The following is a 24,050-nucleotide window of genomic DNA, read 5'->3' as shown; positions in this document are numbered from 1 at the left end:
TAAAGATTGCATTTGCCGATGTCAAATTGCGTCTATTCTAGGAACCTTCTTCTCTCCAAAGCTTGCTCCAAAGCTTCTTTCTATAAATAAACAATTATGTCAGATTAGTAGACTTAGGAACGAAGGTCATATGTTACATATGCATCGATTTTTTTTATTATCGCCATTAATATCCTAGTCAATTGACTGATAACAAAATGGATAATGAGGTATAAATTAGATTAACAGGAATTAAGAGTTAATAATTTATTAAAATACAATGTTAATTTATTATGTCTGGATTTAATAGTGGCGCCTATTAAAATTAATTATTCTAGGATATAAAAAATCAATCAAAAGTCAACTGGTTGTGCGTGTGCCGTATATATCAAAATCAGGGTCAACTAGAACTTTTTCTGGTCCTTCAAATTAAATACGCGTGAAGAGCCCTTTAAGTATATTTAGACATTAACAGCGCCACATTAAACAATAATAAAGATCCGGTTCCAAAACTGCCACCGCAAAAATAACATCCTCTGCCAACACTAACAAAAAAAAACTTATAAATAATTCTTATCCAATTAAAATCTGAACAAAACAACTGTAAAAACAGGGATTTCACACAAAGCAGCGCCGGCGCATATACACGGAGCTGTCAGATGAGACAAGTGTACAGTCGCTGCCAGTCGCAGTCGGCGACAGGTAGCCCTTTGTTCTCGAACAATGCACAATCACAGACAGAACGTTTTTGTGGCACCCCTGATTACATCCCTGTCAGAATTAGGGCAACACTGCTTTTATTTTGTTACGTTTAGTTAGATTTTTTGTAGAGTTGTATGTACGTGTCTTTTTAGGTGTTTTATTTGACATAAGAACTTATTGTGACTAATAATGAGGAAGGAACAGTGCTGAAACAATGCAATTAGTTTCAAAATTATTATTTTCACCAGTCCTAAGCTAAATAACCCCTTTGTTCAGAGTAATGAGTCAGAAGTTAACCACCTATCTTAACAGATCATTGTTATGAACAGGACTTCCTAATTGGCTGATGAGCAAATACAGCGGAACGTTTAGCTCTAAACTACAGCAATACAAAGATTTTTTGTAAAGCCCCGTTAATTGGCATCGTCGCGTCCCCATTACGCAGCCTCCGAGCCACTGATACGCCTTTGCGCACACAGAATGCACATCTGGGAGCAATGAAGGACTTGGAAATCTCGAAAAGAACTCATACATAGCAATGACATTTCAGAAATAAACCTTATGCAGGAAGAAATAGAGCTGAATTCCAACTATGTCGGTCTCCGACACCCATTGCTGCGAACACCTGTTTCAACCACAGCACTTACTCATACAGCGTCTACAAGAAAGTGTATTTTATGTTCAACGAGATACAGTTGAATTTTGCGCGTACACTCTCAGGCTTTGCATTCCTGTTTCGCAGGGATGTTCGCATAAATTATCGATGTTTCTCTCCGCGCGAGCGTCGGGGATATGTCTGTCCCTTTCTGTTGCTTGTTTTTGTTTCACCGCAGCTATGTAGAATGTGTGGACGTGAGACAAGTGCCGGCTCCAAGATCTGCCAGCTCTCATACATGTTTATGTCTGTACGTGCTGCTGATTGAATACCTTACCGGATTTATATTGCGCCAGACATTTTTCAATGCATATCTAAGGAAGTTACCCTAAATGTAAATAGTGCTGAAGTATATAATTATTTATAAGGTGATCTAAATGTCATACCGAATGTAAATTAAATTTTTAATCAATGAATTAAGTAGTTCGTCGTAAGCAATTTGCTTAGAAATGAATTACTGGTATCGGTGGTTTGTCAAGTCAAATACCACTTGATCGACGCCGGGTCACGAGGCTAGTTCATAATACACGAGGTGTCGGCGGCCAGCCGGCGCCACGGCGGCAAACGCGGCGCCTACAATCCTGTCAGCCACATTACCACAACGACCAACACAAAAGACACCTTAAAGCTATGTGTTGTAAGTTTAATTTTATTAAACTTTTGTAATATCAGCTGTGATTTCACTGGCATTTAAATTCTCACTGTCGAGCGCTATGAATTGAGTTGATATTATGGCTGATTTACATTGAGTCAGTAACTGACGTCAGTGTAGGCGCCGAAAACTGACGCGTGCTATTTACACGAAGTCAGTGTAGTGTCAGTGTTTCGTCAGTAGTACTGTACTGACTTCAAATCAATTTACACGATGGCAGTGCCGGGTCAGCACTGACTTGTCAGTGGACTGACGTCAGTTACTGACTCAATGTAAATCAGCCATTACATTGAACTTTGATCAGATATTGAATCCGTTCCTTGATTTTGAATTCCGAGCAACGACTAAAAGAAAGCAATTTTTTTAAGGAAGTGTTTTGTGTTTAGTGTTACATTAATTTAGTTCTTATGCAATGACACTCGCTTGTAATGTCCCGAACATCGCCGTCTTTGGGTCAAAACGGATGTGTGACATGTTTGTCTTTTAAGGAGTCCAAATAACCGTGAGGACGGTGACAAAATTGACACATGAACAAACATGAAGCTTATACAATGTGGTACCAGGCAAATAGAGGTCAGTTATATTTGGTGGCACTTGTACGCCAGGTGGGCGCTTACCCGAGTTATTTCACCGGTAAATCTTATTTAACAACGATCCGCCGAAGTAAGGGCAAGTCAATTAAACCAGCCTCGTTGATTGACAGGTCATTGTGTGGGACCACTTAGTTTTTTAACATTTTCTGATACGTAACCACTTGTTTTTTGTTCGAATACTCCAGCTTTATAACCGAGTAGATAATATTGATACTCAGAAATTGTAAGGCATGCCTGTTATTTATTGTGGAAGGCGCGAACTCATGGCAAACAACATTTCATTCAACATCACACTCGGCAGGTCCAAGTTTTTCAAAGACTTCATCACACGCCCAAAAAAATTAGACGTTAAATAAAACGCGACGAGATTCACGCCGTTTCCTTACGGTCATGGCTAGGTGTCAAAAGCTTTACCTGACCGCTCACACCTACACAGTCCGCGCTATACTGGACCGATATTGACTATCTTAGCTGCAATATGTTTGTTCGGGAGTTATCCCTTCACACCTCCGCACCGGGGCCGCTACTCAAATTGTAATACAAACATTACGAGCCAAAGTTTTAGGAATGACACGTCTTCTTAATTAGCTCAAGTTTTCGGGAAACCGATTATATTTAAAACAACAAAGACGGCAAAAAATTAATTGAATACCTAAAGTGACAACACAGAGAATGCTATAATGATGTATTTGGCAATTATAAAGTTGGCCAAAATGAAAGCAATTCAAATTTGATGATGACGGAGGACTTCGCCGACAATGTTGAGACAATTATTTCGATCCCTTATGACTTGAATTAATGTGGTAACCCCTGTTTGAGCCCATAAAAATTCACGACAAAACCTGTATAAACGGCTGGAGGCAAAACTTGGTTGTTTTTCGACTCGTTCCCAGAAATCGAGGAAACGTTCGAGCAAAAAGCCGACGGAACAGGATTTTGTATCGACATCGCCAAATCTGGACGCGTTAAGAAATGATAAAGAGGACGCCGCCACCGCAGCCGAGTGCAAACTGCACCACGGCCGAAAAAATCACAACAAGACCAAACAACCAGCGCATACTTCCTTACCCGAAGACATTTTGATGTATTACTAACAGTTCGGAAGATATGGCTTCAGGAGTTTTATGTCTGGGACATTATAATGATAGTAAAAAAAGTTACATCAGAGTGATCGAGCATAATTTCCTATGTTATCTTACCGGGCATCATTACACAGTGATGACTTGCATAATATCTTCATCTGGCAAGCTAGTGCCGATGATAAATATGATGTTTTATGGTCTGCCGGGCTATTTAGCATGCGACAGCTGGCTGCGAATAAAACGGCCAGTAATAGTCCACGATTGTAATATCGATTATCCAATACGAATTTTGATGGGTGTCTTCAAAATGCGGCGTCTGTGCACGGTGCGAATAAGTGTACGTAAATGATGGTATAATGCTTATGCGTGCGTGAGTCACGGATGTTCACATGTGCATGTGGAAATAGCCCGTAAGTTTGTACAAATGTTGAGATACAAGCCGTATAGTGCGGTGTTGTGTGGCGATCTTCACGACAAGTCGCCGCCGACGCCCAGGGAATGCGACCGGCTGGCGCAACAGTGCGTACCAAACTATCGATATTTCAATTAATTCTTGCTTCTCTAATATAATTTATCATCGATATAAAAACTTTTTTTTTACTTTATATTGACATAAGATTTTATTCGTTTAGAAATTATGTAAAATCCTCAAAAGTTGCTCAAAATGTTACCATATAGGTATGTACGTAAGTGTGGGTATTCAATGTAAAAAAAGTATTAAAATAGAACGCTTATCTACAACAATTATTTAAGCCTAACATACCTAGTGACAAAAATACACAAACTCTACAAACATAATTAAATCATAGTTTAAATATCATTGCTCAAATATGGGTTATACCATGACATTTAGGTATTATTATAGTAGGTATGTTAAGTAAAAAATATATTGCGACGACTTGCACAAAACACACTTGAAACACGAATGCACTATTGCTCTGAGGAAGTTGTCAGCAAAACACGGCTAAAATCAGAATTTCTTAACAATCCATCGAAAACTGATCACAGATTTCATACCTCTAAAAACATCGTCGAGACGTCTATTCGAAAAATGTTTTGCCGTACGATAAAATGCTTCAAATATCACACGGAGCGCATCTCTAAGGGCGAGACTGAGCTGGCGCCGTGCTTTTTTACCCCAGCGGAGTCCGGCCAACTTTATACCACGCTTCGAGCGCCAGTCGAGCGCAGCCAGTCAGACGTGAGGGATGTGCGCAGCGCCGCACGCAAACACTTCCGAACGTGCGCGTTCGTAACAAAATGACAATATAGTGCTTCAGTTTTTTATTTGCTTGAAACGATACTGTGTCTTATAAAGTGCCAATAAGAGTTGCCTTCAAGTGTTCACAACCGATGCAAAGGATTGTTTTACTCAAGTTTTTAATTGGATTTGACTTAAGGATATAGAGATGTCGAGTTTCACGACTACAGGAGATGCAACGCAGGCTGCAGTTAAAGGTTTGTTTCTTGTTTTTTTTTGACATAAAAACTCTTTTGACACTTTAATTATTTATTTTTTTATTTATCGATACTTATGCGTAAGGTCACGCACTGGTTACATAAGTGTCCTTGCAGTGGATGCTGCACCGGCAGTTATTATTTGTACTTATGTGACAAGTTAATGAGATGGGCTCATTTAATTTCCTCATTATATGTTGGAATAAAATCATAGTAAGGAATAAGGAGTAAAACTAAAATAAACTTTTAAATTCTCTACTTTCAGCTCTACTACTAAACTTTAAGTACCCTAATTTAGGGATGGTCCAATTTATCGATAAGAATTATCAGAGATGTAATGATCACATCATTATGTCATCGTACAACGTAATTACCGAATATTTACTATTCGATACAGTTCCGCATTTTCCGGAGAAAAAATTAAGGGAGAAAAGTAAGCTGTCGGTTTACTACCTATTTCATATTTTTAGGATTCAAAATTGACATTAGCAATAGATGAAGATGAGAAAATGTCATTAATTTTCAGCACTAGCTTGTCGATAAAATATACTTTATTTTCCCGGAATTTGAAGATTTCCCTATAAAGTTGCATCCCTCTATGCACGAAGCTGAAATAATATTTTACCTAATACTTATTCGATACATTATTACTTTATTACTTAGTTAACATGACATAATCACATGATATTAACGTGCTCTAAAACAAAAGTCCGGAAGTATGAGATCGCCTAAATAGTCATTAGATGCCCTTATTAGTACTAACACCATTCGTATTGTGGGCTCCGTTTGATTCTAATTTAGTTCGACATTTACTTTGCGTATTATCACTTTTGTATTGTTTTTATTCAGTGTTTCAGGAAGTATATCAATTTGTTATTTCGTCTCTGCCCCTGCCATAGAGTAAATAGTTTTTTAAAGTTTCTAATCGGTAAATCATTTTTAGAATTATTGCTTTAATTTTGAAAATCATTTTAATGATTGGGTAAAATATCTAGCTGTCTACTTGCATAGCCTAGGGATGTTTTTATTGAATATTTATTAATATGAATGTTAGAATTGCAAATCTTGTTTTGGACATAGATTTGCAGGCTTTTGATTGGTTGAATCTAATTCTTAAGCAATTCTAATTCTTGCCGTTCTTATTATTATGTAAAATGAGAGTTTCAGCAAACTTGTTGCAACTTGCTCGTGTAAGTTTTGGACGAAATGACTTTTTTCTTGTAAATTAATCAAAAATCTTAGGTAAATAATTGGTAAATCTTTCGCAAGTAACTAATATATTTTTTTCAAGATAAAAGAAAACACTTTATTCATACCATGTAGATTACTAAATCTTGAGTTTTCTAAGTTTCTACAATTCAAAAAACCAAAATTCTCATCGTAAAATCTATCAATACTAATTATTAATATATTCCAACTCAAAACAAACGGTTTAGAGGGCAAAAAACCTTGCACATGTTAAGGGTGGAAACCCTAACAAGTGAATAACTTTACCACGAACATTTTAATGCTCTATTATTCAAATATCACTCTTATGTAGACGACATAAGGTTGGTGTAAATGTCGTGAGTAAGTTGGTATGTTTATACACATGTTTCTATACGGGGGTCGGAAGGTCTGTTTTTTCTAATGGTCGATTCCCAACCCTATTACGACAAGTGTTATTAGTAGGGTAGTTTGAGATAAATGTTTATTGAGCCGTTATAATTAGTATTTTGAAAATGACAAACTGGGTACTGTAGTAGAAAAAAAAAAAAAAATATTGAAACAGATTAGCTGACAATAACTGTGTATTTTACTATACCACATGCGTATAGGTAATATTTGTTATTACACAATATTTAAAAGCAATAAATGTATTACCTAATTCTCGATAGTTCCAAAGTCACTTAATACCCATTGATGAGTTAAAAACAATCAAAATTATCTATAATAACTGATATCCCATATTTTTTTACATTTCTGCTTACGTAGCATGACAATATTTTTCAGTTCCACTAAGAGATATATAAAGATAAAATCAAGAAAACCTTGATGACTTTAAGATATGGCAACACTAAATATACCAACCTACTGTCAAAAAAGACAACACTAAAAACATAATTGCACACCACCCTTTAAAATTCAAGTTGTAATTTCCACACGAAAAAAGTCACCGAGAAATGACATAGGATACACAATTTGTGAAAATAAGAAATTAAATAATAGTATATTAAAATAAACAGTAGAAAACTAAACAAAGCATAATTTCATAAAACAACTTATTCACAAAATCTAACACATTGAAATTCCTCAATTGCTGACAAGTTACGTCACAAAAAAAGTACAATCGAGCAATAAAGGGACTGTTTGTCGCCACATGACAGATGACGTCACCACGCTTGGAGACCAGATGTGGCACCCCATTACCAGATGTGGACTCTGACATATGTATCTCTATTGATTAGTGTTCCTAAAGGGTGGTTTACACTGCTACTGTAGTGAGAGAATGAAATGTACCATATTGGGTAGAACATTGTTTGACCAGTTGAATTTGGAATTAAGATTTAAAATGGAGGATCGTTTTTTGTTAGATTATTATTAGCCGTTTCCCCGCGATTTGGGCCTGGGAAACTTTTATTCCTGTTCTGGGGGTAAAATATAGCCTATGTTACTCGGGAAAAGTGTAGCTTTAAACAGTGAAAGAATTTTTCAAATTGATTCAGTAGTTTCGGAGCCTTTAGGTTGGAAACAAAAAATGATTCCTCTTTATTTTAGTATAGTAGTATGTATTTGTAGGATATCATGATCCTCCTGTCTTTATCCCAACTTGTAGGATATAGGTATTAAGATTAAGATAAGAAAATTAATTTCCAAAAGAAAGTTCTGAAATCAAAATTAGGAAACTTTAAAATGAAAGTATACCTACTCGAGATAAAGAAGGAGGAAAATTTACAAAAATACAATTGATAGTACAATTTCGCAAGTAATACTACCTTGCATATTTACAATTGAATGACGAAATATCGCTCAGGTGTAAATCTTTCATTTATTATGAATTTTATTGCTAATTTGTAGAGATAATTGATATGGATAATTGTATGCGCGCGCGCACACGATAGCGTTATATCGATTACGAGTTTTGCACAGCTGACAGAGTAATCGATACCTTTCGTATCGAATGCTGGGATATCGATCGTACCTAACAATTAGAATAAATAAATCCGTGAGAATAAGATTTCTGTTTTGCAAAATCTATGAAAATTTTCGGAGTATTTTTTTCCATGTGTTATATTTTCACAAAAATAACAGCTGAATGAACTTTTTTATCTCCTACCTTTATCATGATGAGATGATAAAGTGCTATATGTTAAGTACTTTATGCATTAGTGTATCTAGTACTTACCGATGTCAGTATTTAGTACGCTAGTACTAGATTTTATATATTGATAAGATTGTAGGAACTTTTTTGTTTTCGTGTGCATTAGGGATATATCCCTAACTGGTTCGTTACTTAAATTATTGGATTTAATCCATATAGAATGGGCAGAACTTTTAATAATTTTCGTACTCGATTTTTAAATTAGTTTTGTTTTTAAATGTCTATTTATTCCAAGCAACTGGTCAGTCCTGGTTACTTGACTGAATGACCGTTTACTTCATCTATCTCACGACTAGATTCTATTTTTAAATGTGCACTCTAAGAAACTAGATGTTCAACTAATGTCATTAGGCCTTACACATATGTAGGCACCATAGACTAGCTTTAAAAAGTTCGTGCAATTAACATAGTTTGAAATAGAAGGTAAAGCTACTTAAGTTGGTATGTAATTAATCTCGCTAAAAGAGCTTTGGATAACGAGTTATTTCTAAAACTACTGAACCGATCCTAACATTCCTTTTGACAATAGAAAATCATACTATCCTTACATGCTTGTCAATTTTACTATCCATAAAATGAGGTTGATAAAGCGATTAAAAGGTGGAGCTAACCAAAAAGGTTGATACAGATTTAAGATTTTTTTTGCAAAGTTCCGTTTTGTTGCATTCGCCGTCCATTTTTTACGACTGGCAATATTTTGAAATAGCAGTTGTTCACGTGGTTGGTAGCACGTGCTTTTACACCGGATGCCTAGTAGTTTGTTTTGGCAAATAGAACTGTAGATAAGGAATCGTAACGAGTATTTGTTCTTGCTTTCAAAAGAAAACGATATTGTTTATTGATTTCAGTTGTAATGGGTTATAATATTTTGAAGTTGGATTTTTTTTATGTACGTTGTTTTTAATGTAGCATGTAAATGTGTTAAGGTTTAATGAGTATTTATTGGATCTTATCGTATCTTTTTGAGAATCATATTGGGATATAGAACTTAAATTCTGAGATATGACTTTTGTTCTTGACTGTCCAAAGAGTTTATTGCCCATTTTTTCCAAAGACAATAATAATTCATAGAACAACAACTTAAATGCTTCCGTATCATAATGAAAATTATCAAGCAAACCAAAACTTAAAATCCTTTTTACACGTGTCTAAAAAATCTTAGCATAGTTTCCACTACATGATCGGAAAAACCCGTTTATTTACATTAGATAATTTCTATTAGCCAAAATTTTGTACAATAAAGGTATGTAATTAACTGTACGTAGCTCCACGTATGTCGTTGTTAAATTATCTTATTTTTTGTGAGCACTCTAACACTGTTTTGGTAGAATGACGACATTCGGAATTCCCGAAGCCGCGATATTTGTTATTCTTGAGACAACCAACAATGGTGATCTTAGGTTTTAGAATATTTTGCATTTGGATGTACTTAAACGATTGTCACATGTTTTCTTGAATGAGAAGAATGAAGAATCTAATTCACATAGTTGAGTACCTAAGGGTGCGTCCACATCTGGCGAATGCGCCGCGAATGCGCAGCACGCGAGCCGATCGCGAGCTGTCCGCGAGCTGCGCGCGTGCAGTCACTGCAATAGTTCGGTGCGCCTCTTTAGCGCAACTCACGCAAGGCTCGTATAGAGCGCGCGAGCGGCGCGCGATCTGCGCGCAATCAGTTCTCGCCCTTACAGTTCCGTATATTGGCTCAGTACTATCGAAGATGGCAGACGTCGCGCGCCGCCTGCGCGCCGCTCGCGTGCGGCGCTTACGCGGTGTCCTGCGTGAGCGACGAACGCGACGCGACGCGACGCTGCGAACGCGACGAACGCGATCAACTCAAAGGAATTCCCTACATGCGGCCTATGTGACAGTCTGCGGCGAGACGCGACGTAACGCGTACTTGTTTTGAGGGCGACCAGACGCGACACCGCGAACTATTCAGAAGCGTTGATTGTTGTGGGACAAAAAAAACATAAATATTAAAGAAATCGTTTATTAGTACAAACAAGTTGGAAGATTGTTGCTGTCTGTACTTTAAATATGAACTTTCAAGCAAAATTGTAACACAACTTCTCCATGATTTGAGAAGTAATGACCAAAATCACGTAGGACATCTGTCGCGTATAGCATCGCGTCGCATTACGTCGCGTCGTGTTGCGTCGCGTCGCGTCGCGTTCGTCGCTCACGCAGGACACCGCGTTAGGTCGCGCGCGAGCTGCGCGCGGGCGGCGCAGAAGCGGCGCACAAACAAAAATGCACGCGCGCAGCTCGCGAACAGCTCGCGATCGGCTCGCGTGCTGCGCATTCGCGGCGCATTCGCCAGATGTGGACGCACCCTAAGATGTCGCGTTTTATCGATATGATATAATCGATTTAACGGACAACACTAGATAAAGCCTTTTAATATTGTGGCATCTGCAACTGTAGAATTATTACTTCAGCAATTTTTCGCCGTAATTTTCACACTTGCACCAATATGATGATAAAAAAAGACATTGCCAAATATTAAGCAGACGACGAATAAGATAATTTCAATAAGCAACATGTTCAAACAATGATATGCACAAGTCAGTGACTACAATATTACCATCTGCACTATTGACCTTGCTTGCAAAACTTTTGTAGTCATTCCGACCCCATCTGTCAACTTAGTACTCACACATGGCCATACTATTGTCTTATAGTCCTTTGAAATATTTTTGACATCTGTTCTCTGCAGGCCAAATGTTTTATTTCATTATTAGACCCGCTGTTGAAGATAAAACTTCTTTCTTTTTCATTTTTAAAACACTTCTTTCTTCATCCTCCGACTTCTTTCCTGTTAAGTTTAATAAGTCCTTAAGATGTGGTAGCCATAATTTTGCATATAAAATACATTAATATTAAAGGGCTGACGTAGGGAAGCCAAAAATTCTTCGTAAAGGACAAAGAGAGGAAGCGAACGGGTGGCCAGATACAAAAACAAAGCTCGCCCATACTTCCCTTGCGTTGCGGATATTGTTAAAAAAAGTATTTAGTGTATAAAAAAATTCCTTTAGAAAGAAGACTTAGAACTTAGTGTCTGAGACACACTCGTGATTTTTCAGCATCTGTTTGAATATAAACTTTTAAAAGGACAAAATGAGATGGTATGCGATTTCTTAAAGCTCGGTGCAGAGCAAACCTAACATTTAAATTAAGTCAGTAATGTTCCTTCAGGCGCCACAAGGCTGAACGTTTAAAGGCCTTTGCACAAATGAAACTCGTAAAACACGCTCGCAGCATGCGTGGGCGCAACCAACATCTATAAATCGTGCAGATTTCTTAGCGCTTTCATATCGATGTTTCCGCAGGATACGACTTTTTTATGGTGTTGTGTGAAATTGTTTGATAAGGACTTGTTCGATTTTTTGCACGAGTTACCTACTTTTGTTTATATTATGATTGCAAGTAGAAAATATACGGTCTACTAAAAACAATAACGTGGCAACATGCGACATTATTTAAAGTAAACAAATGACACCAAAAACAGCTTTTTGAGTTTCGAGTCTCCGCTTTCTAGCGGGTCTCTAATTCTGTAAGTGCAATTGGTTGCGCACGAGGCTCCTATTGGCGGATGGTTCGTTACGTTTAGTTATTGCTGTCGGGCGGCGCTAAAAGCAGCGCTTACGCAGCTTCACGCCTATCGCCTTTATAATTACTTGGGAATTAACAGCCTGAAGTAAAATCGTTTCGTGGTATTCCCATTTAAGTTGAGATCGAGCTTCATAAAATTTCTCGAGCAATTCTAACGAGATATTCGCTTAATTAATAAAAGGTAATGGAACGTTTTATGATGGCACGATTTAATTAAGATCGATATATACGAATAGATTTATAACGATTTATAAATACTTGTGGAAATTATACTTAGACACTTTCTGACTTCTGTACACGTAATATCCTAGACATCAATATCATTTTTCGTATTCCATTTAAGATTTTTTTAATGCAGATACGAGGTTTTCAAGTATCGCGGTCACTTACAAACTCTTGGGTGGCACGATTATACCACGAATTTATTCTGTAGTCATTCGCTACCACCAAAATATGACAAGCAACTTAAAAAGCATTTAAGCCTTCAACACACATATGTTAAAGCAGTTTTCAAACCGTGAACAACACGACATAACCTTGCAGGGTTGTCGGATCTTGTCGCGTCAGATTCTGCACCAATGACTTTGCTGTATGGTGATGATGTTCTGTGACTGAAAGTGTCAAGTTACTGGCACGAATATTGTGTGAAATACTTTATGACATGTGAAATTTATAAAAAAGGGGTAACTGTTTGTTAAGAAATAAGAATAGACGATTAGCAGTGAATATGCGGTCATGTTTTACGATAGATAGGTCTTTTACCATTGATGATTTGTTGATAATGTACAGTAATTGAATAAAACCTCAATAATAACAACGTCGGTCACCATAAAACATACTCATAGAAAAAAGAAACTTGAACTATGCCGTTGTTTTTGTTTATACATTATGTTTACCCGACGACCGCGCGTCATCGCATACCGCACATTCCTATCGGGACATTTGCATTAATTTGCTAACGAGAACCGACTGAATTCAAGATTACTTTGAGATAAATGGCTGCCTAATTTAGACGGCGCTTAACTTGTTTCTAAGCGACGAATCCGGGAGATGGCGCCTATTATTATGCAAACGTATTACACCTACTGGGGGTGACGTAAGATTGACTGTGCTTTGTTTTTTAAAAGTATTTAGTGTTTGAATACGTTTTAAGAGTACCTCTGTGTAACACAGTAACCAGGTCAGGGATAAACAAATTTTTCAGGAGGTAAAGAGCTATTTTAAACAATTTGTTTTTTTTTTATTACCTACTCAAAATTAGAAGTTTTTGGAAATTCGCAATTGTATTTGAACAGGTGTGCTGAAACTTCAAAAAGACATGCTGTAAATTGTGTTTTTAGTAAGTTTTTTCCTTATAGCAAGCAAATTAACTAATTGAAGTTTGCAGGTTGTCTAAATTTGGAATACTTAGACATTCACATTTTCTCCCTATTCGCTATATGATGATAAGTAAACTATATTCGTAATGTAAAAATAACAGAGTGAACTAGCAGCATTATATTTTCTAATATTTTTCCTTAATATCATTTTTGTAATGAATATTTCAATAGATTTCTTAAACACGCCTGAAAGTGAAGTTGCTACACCCTAAAACAAATTCGCAAAGTAAAATGTCTTCGCAATAATACAAAGAATTATGTATATTCGATAAATTATACAAAATAAAGTATTCGCTCAAGGTAAGAAAATGGAAGAGAGGAAAACTGTACTATGAATAAACATCACAATGAATATAAAACACTTTGATAATATGTTCAGATTACTTAAATTATTTATATTAATTTAATCAGAAATGTAAATAAGTGGTATATGAACGAATTTAATTGGTCATCTGCGAAATTGTCGTTTTATACGTGATTTATTTAGCGTCAGCGAGGCGCCGGTACGAGGTCACGTCGTGTTGCAGAACATTTTATGCATAGTGGACATGACGCCCCTCCAATGTTGAATAATGTCTTTCAACTAAAAGATTTAGATGCGATTTTCTTTTATTGAAGTTGGTAATTAAGTATTTATCAATTCAAATGATTTTGCTGATGAAATAGTTCACAAGGTCCTGCCTAACGATATGTAGAATAAGATATATTTGGTAATGACAACCACAGACAAGGGTAACAGCATAGATATTTAAAAATATTTTTTAAAGGTGTAAAGACTGCATACACAAAATTGTGATAATCGTTTCATAAATTATTCTAGTGCCAGCCTGATATGAAAATGAACAAAAATGTAGATACGGAAATCATTGACTATGCATGCGTTTAGTTTTCGCATGGTTACAGACATTTTGTGTTACAATAATACGTTATCCTAGCCTAGACTAGGATGAGCTAGTGAATCATTCATGTTAAATATTTGGGATAGAGATAGTAAGCTAGCGAAATAAATATTTATATCTCTTTTTATGTACTTAATAACTTATTTCATTGTGGAGAAAACCTAGTTTTTAAACGAAAAAAATCCTCTCTCTTTTTAAAAAGAAATAGATGAAGATTTAAAAAAATGCTGCGTAAAAAACCGAAACATTATAGCTGTCAATTTTCCCGGCCAATTTTTCATCTGTAAAATTATTCCTCATTTTGGTCACAAAAAACATCTGCACCGCTTCTAAACGGAAGTTATGCACATAACGTGATCCTAAGATACTGAAAGCAAAACAAGTAGTAGGCAGATTAATGACATTTTATTTTAAATCACCCCATTTGCAACATCAACATAGCATTAACCCCACTGGCCGTATAAATAGGTTAGTACAATCACCCCCCCAAAATACCTAACACACATCTGTTCAAAAGAAGTGATAAAAATAAGTAATTTGTCAAAAAACCTCATTCAAATTTTCATTTCAGCACCGTAAAAAAGTTGTTTTCGAACTTTGAAAAATGACCTCGGTGCATATTTTTCACTCTAACTGTACCACGTTCGTCCCCTCTAATGCATAATGCGGTCGTTTTTTAGAAAAAAAATCTATGCGCACGTCTAGGTTTTATTCAAATCCAGGCCATCGGAGTTGTGAAACAAATGACTTCTGACAAAATGTCACGGCGATGCAATTTTTCTAACACAAACCAGGTGGTTTTATCCATTATACATCGTATAGAAAATGACTAAAAAAAATGTTGCTAACTTACTTTAAAATTGAAATATTTTTTTACTGCTGCCTCCGGCGCATCATTTTAGATTTTCTTATTTTAAAAAGCAATAAATTTTGAAGTAAATATCAATTTTAAATTATTATTTGTACGAAAGCCAGACGGTATTCAAATTAAACGCAAGCGATTTTAACACGTTTAACGATTCTCAGTTTATGTAGTCATGGGTGTTCGCAGTATTATAAAAAATATGTATAAACAAAATTACGCGCAGTATGCATTTAATCTACGTAAGAGACTGTATAAACTGCTGAACATTTGCTCTACTTAACATAAAAAATTGAGAAACTTAAAGTCATCATTTGAGTCATTTCCTCAAACCCTAGATTCAGATTTTCTTGTAGCTTCAGGTTTTGAAACGTTATTTTGTTTTTCATTTAAATATTGTGTCTATGCATACATTACTGGTGCTAAATTAAATAAAACAAGTTTGAAGTTAATAACATGTTTCTTTAAAATGTGCTCCTTTAATAAAAGCAATCAGCAAGAAAGAAAAAAACCCGCCAAAATTACATTTAAAAATCGAATACAGTTCAAATCCTTCACCGGAGAGGTCCAATTACGCACAGATCAATAATTATTGCTACTTTTTATAGGCACGTGGCTACCAGGTGCGGTCCACAGACACAAATGTTGAGTCTACATCGACAAAACAATGGGTATTTTGACTCCAGCGGACACTACGGTTGCAATGTTTGAACAGTTGCTAACAATGGTCCCACTATTTTTCAATATGAGGGGAGTTCGCCGTCGTTATAACATAATAATGTAATATGTTCGGTGTTGAAAAAAAATGGCTTCAATACCACCGACTGTTACGTTCCGTTACCTCATTTTTTTTTAGGTTAAGTATATAACAAGTTTTTTTATAGTAAGTAAACTGCATCATTAACACATGCTTCTTTTTAACTTTATAATAACTTAAAATAAAAACTTTCATATAGGTAGGTACCTATATCAGAAAGTTATGGTATGTCCCCGTCCCTCTTCGTGGGTTTGATGGAAAATAAAGGACGTATTAAATAAGTACATAAGTAACAGCCAGTAATAATACACTATTGTGCTGAATAGGACACAAGGAATTCTAAATACACATTTCAGATGTTCGAATCGATCGCACGAAAATTCCAAGAACGCAACCCCCCGTGTGAATATGTAATCGAATAGCAGGCGCCGCCGTGTCATTTCACATAGCTTATATTATATGAAACCTGATTTACCTACCTTTGAAATTGATTACGAAGGAATTTATTATTTTATTTCGCTATGTAGGTCTGTCACTTGTGTTAGCAATTTGGGAGAAAAATCGACTAAAAACATTGATATATATTTTTTTCAATTTGCTAAAATGATTTCTTTATTGTTTAGAAGGTTCTAAAGTTACGAAATACGAGTAACATTAAATGTTAATGATTGTTTCACAGAACTACGTTTAACCCCATTAGGAAATTCACGGTACACGCGGGAATTACATCACCTGATGCTTTTGATATTTCTGTCATTCTCAGAAGGTAGAACCTATTGCGAATGCATTCGATATGGCATAGCTAATACTTAAATGTATTGTAATTAGCTACTCATGGTTAAAGAAGCGGTATTTAATAGTACTTCATAGGTAACGGCGACTGAGCGGCGCCGAGTGCCGCCGTCGAGTCGCGTCGCATACGTGACTAATATAACGATCCCGCCGGGATTGCGGGATTCGATCCCGGGAAAACTACACCTCTTCAGTTTCATTGAAATTCGGAAACAAGCTATTCGATTACTTCAAATATCCACTTGTTCGATTTTAGTGTAGTCGCGTCCAATACATTACATTACGCTATCTCCATCTAAAACATAATAGCAGTTACGTAAATCGCTGTCCTATGCAATAAAAAAATACACATCGTCATAAAATTATCGAGTAATTTATTAAAAATAAATAGTTTAGAAATCTAATGGATTAATCGTACAGCAGTATTGCACAGGCGTGCCCACGACGGCGCCATTCGTAATGTTTGTTCGGTGAAAGTCGAAACATCACGACTTCTCATACATTAGGCTCAGAGCACCGTGCGAATGTGCTAGTGCGGACACTACAAATTAGTCTGATTTTTTTATCAAGTGACCGCTCATCAATTTCTCATTTTGTCCGGTATAGTCACGTAAACGAAATCCCACGAGATTGCTACACCGGCAAATGTGGGCACATCACTATTTTGTGGTCCGCTTTTGTCGTAACACATGCCGTACAATTTATTCCGTTCCTTTAAATTAAGTTACAGTATACATCACTTCAACTAATTAAGATTCCAAATCACGATCTCGTGAGAGATATGTTTTCAACCTTTACTCTAGGCTATCCAAACGTTCACTTAATGCACTCAAATGTAATAAAAAAGTCTGGCCGTATTTGAAAAACAAGCTCTTTTTTCTCCAGGCGCTTTTGGTTTCTGTGAAATTTGGCGCCAGATCAGTATCTAAACGCATGGTCGAGGTTTATCTGATGAGATCGACACCCCATTCAAAGGCAAGAGGTCCTCGGCGCGGGCGCTTTGAGGCGCCACAACTCTTTGTTTTAACACCGCAACGTGAAGGCACGTAATGAGCTGCCCAGACCCTTACGGCCCAAAACCTTATTTTATTGTTCAACCACAATGATATATTATCAGCATCCCGAAAATTTACATGCCAGCTATTAATCACAATGCATTTGAATTTTTATCGTTTATTCAAGCATCTCTCCGAACACGAGTTACGTATTAGAGCCACATCCGGCTAAAGAAATAATAATTAAAATGTTTGATGACGCTAACAAAGCTCAATTTGCGAACAATAAAGTTAGAACGAAAATTGTTTCCAATCACGAAAATTTGGACTTGTCATAAATATTCGTCGGCCCACCTAACTATTAATTTTTCATTAGTGAGACTCAAAGAAATTCTACATAACGATTAAAACCTCTATCAAACGTAGGCGGTGCTGTCTAAGTTCTATCCAATCTTTTTTTATCGGTATAAAAACACCTGTAGTGTGAGAAGCTTCGTGAGCGCGACTTAGTCGAGTCACAACGTATGTTTACAATCGATTAGAATCGTTAAGGCCGTAAGGCGTATCGTTAGAGCTTAGAATGGCGTGATTTTCTGTTTTCGAACGGTAAAATATTTTGTTAAGTTGGAACGCCTCTCCGGCGCCGCGGCCACCCGATTATGAGCAATAAACTAATTCCGGTAGCGCGACCATTAAGAACGTACGATTATACGTATTAGTAAGTATTCGCTGCACTAGCGTCGCGCAGCGCGTAAGGCCTACGGATGTCATTACCATTGTATTTCCGAAATAGTACCGAGTTCCGTGACATGCATTTGACAGATGTGATTGGCGCCAAACGACACAAAACGTCAGCGTACAATATTAATTAGATAGTAAATTGTTCGTTTCATACAATGCTATCATTAATTGACACTAATTGTGTACTATATTGCTGGCTGATACAAAGTTAGGTTTTCAATCAGCGTATTTATAGGTCTTAGATGTAATTTATTGCTGTTTATTTTATAAATAAAATTACTACCGAGGTACGCCTTAAGATATTTTGGGAACGGTGCAATTTATATTAAATTTGATAGTATTGATTTTAGAGAAATGTGAAGCGAAATTAATTTTCCAACGTTAACCTTTTTTTTTTCTTCAAAGGTCACAAAATTGTCTATTGCTTACGGTTCTTTTTGAAATAATTGACAACTCAAAATACGATTAGGTATCACAGCGATTATTCCACTTATTTCAAGTCTAATACTTTTAGGTAAAAAACATTTGGAAAAACCGCGATCGATAAAAAACGTTAATAGTTTATATAAATACATATATAATTTATAAATAGGAATATTTAAGTTTGGAATGCGGACCATGTAAAATAATATGATAAAATAACAATCGGTCTGCGCCTGCCCATATGGACTCAAACCTGTTTCACGGTACACGTTAATAAATACATACATACCAACTGTGTTGTTAGGGCATACACGAGATTTCTTATAGAAATAAAATCTTATAACACAACGAGAAGGGTTATTGAAAATGTTTCCAGAATTACTTAAAGTTAAAAAAAGAATGGGGAGTACCTAATGAAAAGTTCTGTTTGCTTTCAAAACCCTTAAACAATCTGAATGCGCAATTTGTATTTTTTTTTTAATTTCCCCAATTTCTTTTGACGACCAAATCACTTCAACTCAAATGAAATTCTCAACAGGAGATAATTTTATGTAGCTAAAGTCATTATAAAGCTGAAGAGTTTGTATGAACGCGCTCATCTCAAACTACAGAAAATTCCTTCTGTATGCCTTAATAAGGAAGGCTCTTTTTTATCTAGGTGCTCTAACCACTTCCCAAACAGTTGGCGGAATCTAGCTAGTTACTTAGTGGTAATAATAAAAAATCTTTTCACAACTCTATTCAGCAACAGCTGGTATTAAAAACGGGAGAAAAGTTTGGGCTTATCTTCTTAGGTCCTACGTCAGACAATTTATCTTGCAATCTATCCCAGGGTCCTGCTCTCATGTGCAGTTGTGTGACCGATGACGTCACGTGCGCAAGCGCCGGCGCCAACGACTGGCTAGCACACAACACAACCTTGTCCTATACATTACGATTTTATTAGAAAAAAACTAGTTTCAAATCTTTGGTGACGATTTAGATTCAGTCTTTTGGGTATTTCCAATGAAAATTAATGGTTAAAAGAACAATAAAAATATGTTTCTAGATTGTATCTGTGAATCTGTAAAAACGGATATCAGATGTCTTTTATTATATTGCAACATTTTTGTGTGTGTTTTTAATAGTTAAGTGGCAGATAGAGATAATAGGAAAGTTCTTCCATAATACGGTAAACAGTATAAAAAAAAATGCGGTAAAAATGTTGTTACATAGGCAACTTTATAGGCATAGACAAATTGCATCAGTCAGTTCAATACTTTTGAGCTGAAAGCACGACAGACAGACTAGCTTTTAAGTAAGGATTTTAGCCTCCGAAAACAATAACATATCTATGACAAACTTTTTGACATATTTTAAAGCGCCAAAATAATATCAAAAACGTTTTCAACGCTATTTACAATACTATGACACCATAGGACCGAGCTGTTTAAGTCCGGTCACATACTGACTCCATAACGAGCGTCGGCGCCGTTTGTGCGCGCGCGCAGCTTCCGTCGCAATCATAACTTGCTCTAATAGGCTACGTTCTAAAAGTAACCTTTTGCAATTAACCAATTGAAAATAGAGTAACAAATAGGGTTTATTTAAAAGTTTCTTGCTGTTCTGAGATTTTATTCCAATGTTGCAATAATTCTAAGATTAGTCATTATGTATTTTTTTAGTCAAACGACATTCAAAATGTAGACTTAGTTATATTTTTCAGCATAATAATCTTTTGTCAGCTATCAAACAATACTAACAGACATTTCCAATTGTTTTAGATCGTATATTAGAGCGAGATGCTGGCTTCGTGTCGGGCGGCGACGATGACGACTCGTGCTCGGGCCCAGCTCATTCCGACGACTCTGGAGTCCGGCTCGTTGAGTCCGACTCCAGGGTCAAGCGCCCGCGCACGCCCACCCGCCTCCAACCCCCCAAGAAACGCATCCGACTCAACTCCAGAGAAGACCTACCGAGCCCCGAGAGCGACACATCAGCCAGCCCCTTCAGACCTTGGTCCTTCACCGAGGAACCACAAAGAGAACCTCTGTCTTTAGTTAAAAAAGAGACCAGCTTATTGAGACAAAGACGGAGGCCTTTAGAGCCGCCCCCACCACCAATCCCACCACCGCCACCACCGCCCGGCCCTCCAAGAGTACCCCCTCACCCAGGAGTCGTAGAGCCCAGTCCATACCAGGATAAAGGCAAGCCTAGGGAACAGAGGAACTACAAGAATATGACGAGAGAGAGGCGGATAGAGGCGAACGCGAGGGAGAGGACGAGAGTGCACACCATCAGTGCTGCCTTCGACACGCTGAGGCGGTCAGTCCCCGCGTATAGTCACAACCAGAAACTGTCAAAACTATCGGTGTTACGGATAGCGTGCGCGTACATCGCCGCTCTGTCAGCAGCCATAGACCCCGAGGCTGATCTGACGTCGGCAGTGGATCAAGTCACGCACACAATTCACACCGAAGGAAAGTTAAGAAAGAAGAAAGACGATGCGTAAAGCGTATGGACTGAAGTGAACGAATTAAACTTTTACACAACCGTAATCGGTTTCTAGATTGTTCGGTGATGTGCTTGTGGTGATATTTCTACGCCTACGTTTTTAATATTCTTGATTTGTTTGGACAATATTAACAGTTATACAGGAGACTTTATTCCTAAAATTTAATATAAAGTTAGCAGAAGTCTGAGACCGATTAGGGTGACCAAGTTTCAATTAAAACCGTCCTGCGAAGCTTAGTATTATGCGGTAAGCTAGTACAAAAACGACAATAATATTGGTAATGGAAGATAAAATGTTATAAAATTATGTACCTAGTTATATAAAAACTCCTGTAAAATGATTGAGAGAAGAACCAGGCAAATTAGATATTGTGATAATAACCAAGCGCATTAAAATGTGAATCTCAAAGAGCCTGGAGTTGTATGGACTTTGATTATTATTATAAGTAGTCAAGACTAAAAAAAAACATTAAAATTTCATAGTATTCATGGAACTAAGACATGTATCCTGTATTTTCATCAAAGATACGTGCCGATTCTCGTTGAAGTCAAAACGTTAACGACTTCATAATGTTAAAAAATCGGCCCAGTACAAATTATAATGTTCCTATTTCATCTCCGTTCATCTTAGACAGATCTCGGGTTTAAACGATTCCTACTAATTAATTAATAATGTTAAAAAAATAAAGACAGGACTGACATTGCTTATGGTTGTCATGTTCCAAGTAAGCAGGAAATAAGAAAAAAAAACTGTAGAGTATCCACCCATAGACAAATATTTTGGGTAGTAAATCGAATGAGTTTCTTATTCATGTTTACCATTCCTGAGTCCAGTATTAAAATAAGGAATGATGATAATGAAAATTATGTAAAAATTGTGTATTTATGGCTTTAATACGATATATTTATTACAATCGAGTCAGTAATTTAAGTGAGAACTGTATAATTTTATTTAGTGTAAGAAAAATGTTGCATTTTGTAAATAGTAGGTTAAAATGTAAATATGGTAATCGATGTTTTGTTTGGTAGACAAAAGTTTTGTCAAGGCATTCTATTCTGATTAAAAATAGTTATCTTCTACACTTGTGACGATTTTACCAAATAAATAATTCTGTGAGTGTTTCCTTTTATAAATTTAATTCATTTTTTTTCGAACTTATACTTAATATAATGTAGACAAATAAAAATGCCTTGATCCTGTATTGTGATACAATTATTGTAAATAAAATAATTATAAGATAACATCACATTTGTTGAGTCTGACAAAAAATCATAAGCTTGAACTGATGATTATGAAAATTACAGTCATTGTTAAATTATCCGATGTTTTTTGTTACTTTTCAAATTATAAAAAAATAAATTTTTGCGAGAATTTTAAATTACCTACAGATTTTTAATGAAATGCTTAGTAACAGAAAATATCCTATGTACAGTTTCCGATGGTGCATTATTAATTGAAATATATAATTAGAAATAACGCAGAAAATAAAAGAAGTGAAGTACACAATTAAATGTTTTGTTTAATTTCATAAAAACCTTCAACGTAAAAAAATGTAGACGGATAAGTTATAGAAAAACAAAATACGATGCAATTGTATTACTTAGACCCAGGCCTATATGGTAAGTTGTCTAGCCAAGCATTTTACATTTAAAAACCCTGTCTTCCAAAAATAATTGGATGACATTTACCTACTTCTTAGTTGAGCAATTTAATAAATAAGATTCCTATAAACTGCAGTGTAGGTATACCTGCTACTCCTTAAGCTTAAATTCCGAGCAACGGCATAACCAACCGTTTGCGGCAGACGCGGGCAGCCAACGCGTCGACGCGTGCGTCGGAAGGGACCTTTACACGAGGGTAGCTCGACCTCCAGTCCTCGCTATTGACTCTTTGGCACGTGCCTCGTTATCGTGCCCCAAGCACCTGGGATGACAATCGCCCTATTGTACAAATGACAGATGTCACAATACCACCCTACTTCCTATGTTATACCTAGCTGTGCTTTGTTAATAATATCCGCTAAATGATAAAAGGCAGTACCCACCTACTGTACTTATCCTAGAGGAACTCGCGGTATGGATCGCTTGACTAAGTCGTGCATGGATGGGTTTAGTTTTGCCATGACGAGTTCCTCCGTATTTCGGAAGGCACGTTTATTTGTTGGCTCTCTCCCTTACTACGGTTCATCAGAAACCGGGAAGTCTAAGAATCAATCAAAAAGCAATCGTACGAAGGAGTATAGGGTTGCCCAGGTTGAGGGATAAAGAGGCTAGATGGGCAGATCAGAATAGCACCATGTATGGGTACTCGTACTCAGCTGTATTTAATTAGACTGGAAGCCGACCATATAGTTGATAAAAGGCTACGGCGGCCGGTGACCTACTTATTTTGAGATATTATATATACGATTCTTCTTTCTCCTGCCATGTTCCCAAATTTTACTTGGAGTCGGCGCAATATGTCATTTTCTTCCATTTGCCCCTGTCACTCGTCATACTGACACTCACTCCCTTCCTATTCATATGATCTTTCAGGCAATCCATCCATCTTTTCTTAGGTCTTCCTCTTCGTCTCCATCACTTTGTTGCATGCGTATCATCCCTCCTCATTACAT

General features: G+C 36.6%; 1 protein-coding gene across 1 annotated transcript; it reads left to right on the top strand.

The window, feature by feature from the left end:
- The first annotated feature begins 4,848 nt into the window (after positions 1–4,848).
- Positions 4,849–22,947, top strand: LOC124639060 (transcription factor ATOH8-like). The gene is made up of 2 exons (XM_047176278.1): positions 4,849–5,121; positions 20,706–22,947. The coding sequence occupies exons 1-2, from the start codon at positions 5,073–5,075 to the stop codon at positions 21,431–21,433; spliced, it is 777 nt and encodes a 258-aa protein (XP_047032234.1). The 5' UTR covers positions 4,849–5,072; the 3' UTR covers positions 21,434–22,947.
- The last annotated feature ends 1,103 nt before the right edge of the window (positions 22,948–24,050 follow it).

The sequence above is a fragment of the Helicoverpa zea genome, chromosome 18 (assembly GCF_022581195.2).
Source record: "Helicoverpa zea isolate HzStark_Cry1AcR chromosome 18, ilHelZeax1.1, whole genome shotgun sequence".
Lineage (NCBI taxonomy): Eukaryota > Metazoa > Arthropoda > Insecta > Lepidoptera > Noctuidae > Helicoverpa > Helicoverpa zea.
The sequence above is the reverse complement of the archived record's forward strand: the minus strand, read 5'-3'. Positions and strand labels throughout refer to the sequence as shown.